This window comes from Acomys russatus, chromosome 19, assembly GCF_903995435.1.
Source record: "Acomys russatus chromosome 19, mAcoRus1.1, whole genome shotgun sequence".
Lineage (NCBI taxonomy): Eukaryota > Metazoa > Chordata > Mammalia > Rodentia > Muridae > Acomys > Acomys russatus.
The window spans coordinates 17,059,281-17,065,280 of NC_067155.1; the positions used below are offsets into that span (position 1 = coordinate 17,059,281).

Here is a 6,000-nt window from a genome sequence, read left to right on the forward strand (position 1 = left end):
TCTGAAGGTCCAGGATTAACCCGAAGGGGGCGGGGTTGAAAGTCTAGAAGGGGGTTGGAGTATCTGAGGGAATTAAGGATCCAGGGAATATTCTGGGATGTCGTCTGAGGAGGTCAGGAGCGATTTGGGAGCAAGCCTCAGAAACCTCCCCTCCCCCCCCCCTTTTTTTTTTGTGGCTCACAGATACAGCTGCTGCGGGAAGAGTCCAGCAGGAAACCATCCGGACACACACACGTGTAGCCGCCACGAGTGTTGGCACACTCCCCGTGCTGGCAACGCCCACCTGTGGCGCACTCATCCACGTCTGCAAGAGCGGAGGATTTTTTTTGTTTTTTGGGGGTTTTTCTTTTGGCTAGTTGGGACAGGGGGCGGGGGGAACTACTACATCCCTGGCAGCTCCGCCTAGTAAGATGAGCCCTCCGCCCCCAGCCGTGCCTTACCTAGGCAGGATCCGTTAACTCTCTCGAAGCCGGTTGGACAAGGTCCATTTGGGCCGCCCACACGGTTGGAGTTCCCTATGGAGAAAGGAGGAGAGCGGCAGGGACAGGTTGGCAGATAGGTAACCAAGCGGTTTTTGTATTTTTGTTTTTTAGTGAAAGATGAAGTGGGAAGGGCTAAAAAGAGTGAGGTGTGGCTTGAGTACGGACTCAGCCTCCCTGAGGCAGCTCAGTGGGTAACTTCGGAGGGTCCAGAAATGCGTAGATGAGACAAAAGCCGACTGAAAAGCGTGACCAAAGTCAGAAAACGGGGTAAATGGACTGAACGGCATGGAAAAAACTTAGGATAGATATTACTCCCATGACGATGTAAGCACAGCTAGAATTTGTGACTGAGATTTATCTGTACCCGGAGAAGAGGCTAGGTTTGGGGGACAACCTGGGGCTTACCCAGGTGTTCGGCGCACGGCTGACAATCGTGAACACCCCAGGCCAAGCCCTCCCCTCGGCAGCATACTTCCTGAGTCCGGAGCCCCGGCAGCGGGGACGCACACTGTTGGGAGAAGCGATGCGTGAGCGCGCCCCCGCGTGGTTGCATGCTTTAGGGGGTTACCCTAACCTCCCCCCACGGCTCCCCCACCCCACCCCGCGCCCCCCGACCCCCGGGGTCTGTTCTCACTTCGCTTCCGCGCAGTTCCCTGAAACAGTAACCGAAGCCGGAGGCATCTGAGTAGCCGTCCTCGCGCGGCGCACTCTGTGCCAGCACAGTGTAGGGCGCCGCCGCCTCGGCCCTTGCAGCCGCTTCAGCCCTGGCTAGGGCTTCAGGGTTCGCCTCCTCCCAGGGGCCCGACACACGTTCCACCTGGTGCACCACCACCGAGGCCTCCTGAGGGTGTTCCACATGCACGCTCACCATCGATGCTACGCCTGAGCAGAGCGAGATGGTCATTGGGATACGTGTACAGGAGCCCCGACTTGCTGGGCGTAGATTGGAGAGATGAGCTGAGGATGGGTACTTGATATTTGGGTGGCTTGGGCGGGGGTGGGGGGTGGGGTGGGGGTGGCGTGAGGTCGGGAGGTGGTAATGTTATATGGTTTGCAATTCTTAAGTGATCCTCTTGACTCTGTGTCCCGTGTGGCGGGATTACAAGCGAAAGGCACCAGACTTGGTTTGGGAGGGTAGCCGAGAAGGCAACACGCTTGGTCAGAGACCGGTCAGGTTCCTGAGCAAAAGCGGGATCAGAGGCCCTTTGGCTAAATTCTCCTCACCGTGTTCGTCATCGCGGTGGTTGGCTAGTGGCATGGTGTACACGGAGCGGGTAAGGCCCGGCATAGCTGGGGCCTGGGGCCGGGCCCCTGAGGAATGCAATTGGCAGAATTTGCCAGCGAAGTCCGGAGGGCAAAGGCAGCGGTCAGGCTTTACACACACACCACCGTTGTGACAGATCAAGGGACACAGGACTGAGAAGAAAGCAAGGACACACACAAAAAAATCAGTACTATGCCCGGGGCCGACAGGCCGATGACCCTAAGCGAATGCATTTCCTCAGCGCTGTAACGAGTCCCCCGTTCACCTTACATGTATGTCTCTTTACTTGCTTGTGTGTTTTAAGATAGGGGCTAATGTAGCCCAGGCTAGCCTCGACAACTTACATAGACGATGCTTGAACTCCTGCCTCCTCTTCCCAGCTTTTGAGATTACAGCGACGTATCTCCACCACACCACTCACCAAATCTGGCCTATTGCATGGCTAGTCGCGTGGTTCGAGCAGCTCTGGTACCTACCACAGTCCCGCCAAGTAGGTAGGCTCACTCCGCCCCGTCTCTCCCTTTTCATTCACAGTCCAGTGATGTGGCCGAGTTTGGGAGTTCCAGCCCCGCCCAGGCAATGTTGATTCCCACCCCCATGGATTACCTCCGCCCACCGTAATTCTCTCAGGCCAACAGAGAGGGCTCTTTCTGCCTCAGCAGGAATCCAAGATGTCCCGGCTTAGTCCATTGGCCAGGCTTTCTCCATTGGTCCCGCCCACATGGCCTTCCACCTGAGGTTGTAAACTCCGCCTAACCAAGACACCTGGTAGCTTTAGCCCCGCCCTTCTCCCTCCCTCTGATTTGCCCTGACTCATGCCCCTCCTACCCCGGGGCGAGCAAGGCGCCTTAGCCCCGCCCACATCCCGCAGCTAGACTGCAGAGTTTTCGCCCTCCCTCCCCACCTCCGGTAGCACTGGGCGGGGCAACTAGCGGGGACCCGCCTCAGCTCCCCTCCGCGCGCCCTCTCCGGGCCCCAGGCCACCTCTGGGCGGGGCACTGCCAGCTGTGCGGCGGGGTAAACAAAGAAAGGGGTGCAGCGGGGGCAGGGCGTCGACTCGGCATTCCGGACCCTTGGGGAGCCCCGGACTGCTGAGCCAAAGGAGGCCGGACGTGTCTTTCGAGGGCACCCCCCCTTCCCTTCCCTTCCTCCCCTGGGGCTGCCGAAAACAGCTGGAAACAGCTGCGCTCAGGGGAAAGGAGCAGGCAGACAGCCCGGGCTGTCCGGGAGGTGTGTGGGGGATTTTTCTGAAGTACAACCCTACAAAAGAAAGCACAGGGTAGCCACCTCAATTTAGAAGAATCAGGGGACAGACGTCCTTGAAAGATAAGACCGTGGAGTCAGTCAGTACTCTGAAGTTCAAAGAAAACCCAAGTTTTCTAGGAGGCTGGGAGAGGCTAGCTCGGAGCAAATCTAGGCTCTCAACCAAAAGTCTTTCAAGTTCCTTAGGAGAGTTGCCTAGAAAACAGGACTTTCTGGGAGGCGGGAGGGGGGACGAAGGGGGTGGCCAATGTGAGGGTGCTGAGGACAAGGAGTAGTGTCTGGAAGTTTCTATCACATTAAGAGTCTCAAGTTGCCGGGACTTTGGGATTAGATGTTAAATCCAGCTCCTCCCTAGCCAAGGGTCTGGTTGCCCTGAGTCTTAATGAGCAGAGTGGCCTTCTGTGGTGACAGCATAGTCTTTGGAGGATTCTTGGGAGGATCCATTGATTGAAACCAATTCTGGGGTTCTCTTAAGATAGGTGGGAGTCTAAAAGTTCCTAGGGAGGGAGGGTGGGACGGGACTCGAAGGGTCTAGGAAAAGTACTTTAGAAATAGAAGATATGAGACAGTGTGGGAAGAGAATTGGATGGGGTGCAGGGGGTGGGGTGGGGTGGGGTCCGATTATCTCCATTTAAGATTTGTGCTTTCTGGGGACGTTGGAAGGCCCTGAGTGACAATGCTAGAATTCTCCTGGGAAGGGCGCAGCTTGGAAGAAACGCCTCCAAAGAGGGAGAAGAAACTTCACTGGAGTTCCAGAAGTGTCTGACTCGGGGTGGGGAGGGAACGTTGGGTCCAATGTTCAAAAACCCGGACCGCCGCCGCCCCCATCCTCCCGCCCCCCCCCCCCGCAGGAGCGTTAAGCCTGGACTCCAGCTACCTTAATGAGCTTTAAAAGGGCTCAAGATTGCAAACGTGGAAGTGTCTCCGATGGGTACAAGCCACCAAGTTCAGGGCCGTTTCTTAGTCTCGTAAGTCATGTCGCTGCCTGCTCTTGGCTTGAATGCAGACCCCACCCCCAGCCCCCGCTCAGGGTGCCCATACCCAGGGCCTTGCTGCTAGAAGGGCAAAGCTTACTTCACGTCCCACACCGCTGGAAGAACAGGGAGCTAAGGACATGGGGGTCTTGCCGAGGTCAGCCCGCCTTCACATGCCCCTCCTTGTGCCTCCAGGGGCTTGGCACCGGCCTGGGCACGGCGCCTGGCACGGGCGAGTTGGGGCTGGGCCGGAGGGAGTGAAGGAAGGAGAGAGGAAGGGGCGGAGAGAAGGAGTGGTAGCGGGCGGGGGCTCAAGCGGGAGATGAGCTCACGCCGGCCGGGTTGGGCTGGCTGGGGGCCAGGCTGGGCGAGTTCTCGGCGCCAGGGGCCCCACTCCCCATTCCGGAGGGCGTGAAGGGTGGGGGGCAAGGAAAACCCGACACCACCCAGAAAACCATCCCACCCCCCACACTCTGGGATAGCAGGTGGCGCGCCCTCCCGACCTCACCTGAACCCCAGAGTGATCCCCTAATCTAGAGGAGGCTGAAACGCAAGCTCCTCCCCCAGGGGGCGCCCTTTCCCCAGGCCTCCTAGCTAGAGATCTGTCGCACGTGGACCCGCAGTAATTCAGGTCTTGTCGAAAGACACCCCATCTTTCCCGGGCCCCGCCCGCTTAGCTCTTCATCACAAGCAGTCCCTTGCCGTACTTTCCTAGTCTCCACCACCCAAATACAGACACAGAAACTTGAGATATTCCCCCCATGCGACCCTGAAACACTCCCTGATGACCCACTACGCACAACCTCCGAATTGGAGCCCCTTCCCAAAAAAGTTCCCAGGCCCCTCAATTCTGGGTTCCCCGCCTTGACGGAAAAGGATGAAAGCTTGTCCTAGTCCGTTCACGTGGGACATCATAAGTCCTCGAAAACACCCATTGCTCCTGAAATCAGCGCTCTGGGGACCCACTCCCCAGTCCAGGAATTCGGAGCCCCCTTCTTCAAAGACCACCCCCCCACGGACTCCCCAGCACTTTTGTACATGGAATCTGGGCTCCTGATCCCTAAGGCATTGTCTCCAGGGTCCCCCCCTCCTGGCACTCCTCCCTCGAGAGCACCACCCCGCACTCACAGGCGCGGAAGCCGGGTCCCCCCGGGGCCGCCCCGCCGGGCGCGCCGCTGTCCACGCTGGTGGTGTTGCGGGGCGCGCAGGTCGGGGTACAGCGGGAGCCGGTGGGCCCATGGATGCAACGCAGGCCGCACACGGCGGGGGTGAAGCGCACGCGGAGACGCTCTCGGGGTCGGCCCAGTCCGGGCTGGGGCCACAGCTGCGCCAGCAGCACCAATAGCGACACCCAGAGCAGCCGCGCGCCGCCCGCCATGGCTGCAGCGCCGCGCTCCACCGCGCCGCCGCCCCAGCCCGCCGGAGGGGCCCGGCCGCACCCGCCCGCTCGCCTGCCCGCCCGCCCGCGGGGGAGGGCGGCCGCGCCCCCGCTCAACTCACCCCCCCCTCCTCACCGCTCCCTCCCGGGCGGCCGCGCGGGGGCGCGTGGGGCTGGGCGCTTAGCCAGAGGCGCGAAGGCTGGGCGCTAGATTCGCAGGGGGAAGGGGAGGGCGCCCCCTCTGCTCCCACCCGCGCTCCAACAAGTGGATGGGGCCCATAAGGGAGAAGGGAAGGGAACAGGTGGGGGCGGGTGGGTTTGCCCCCAGACAGAGTTGAACCCATAGAGAGGAAATCCATTAGAGAAATAGGGGCCGCGTTTGGGGAGCCAGCTAAAGGCTAATGCCCTAGCTAGGCAAAGGGAAAAGAGGCTTCATCTAGATAGAGGACGAGGGTGGCCTGTGTGGGCAACATGAGTGCACATCTGTGAGTGCTGAGAGGGGTTGGTGCACAGGACCCTTAGAGGAACTCGTTTTTGGAGAGGAGGCTATGGGGCTATGGGGCTTACACCTGAATATGCCAGATCAGGCCCAGACCACACCTGGTGGGAGAGGTCGGAGTAGATAAAGGCAAAGGATAG

At 59.7% G+C, this 6,000-nt stretch overlaps 1 protein-coding gene across 1 annotated transcript in view; it reads right to left on the reverse strand.

The window, feature by feature from the left end:
* Positions 1-5,395, reverse strand: part of Ltbp4 (latent transforming growth factor beta binding protein 4) — a 29,421-nt gene extending 24,026 nt beyond the window's left edge. The window contains exons 1-6 of the mRNA XM_051162661.1: positions 5,112-5,395; positions 1,707-1,898; positions 1,117-1,364; positions 888-990; positions 441-515; positions 182-304 (exon numbers count right to left, since the gene is read on the reverse strand). Of these exons, the coding sequence (XP_051018618.1) occupies positions 182-304; positions 441-515; positions 888-990; positions 1,117-1,364; positions 1,707-1,898; positions 5,112-5,361 (991 nt within the window). The 5' untranslated portion in view covers positions 5,362-5,395. The remainder of the gene's footprint in view (positions 1-181; positions 305-440; positions 516-887; positions 991-1,116; positions 1,365-1,706; positions 1,899-5,111) is intronic.
* Between the last annotated feature and the right edge of the window lie 605 nt (positions 5,396-6,000).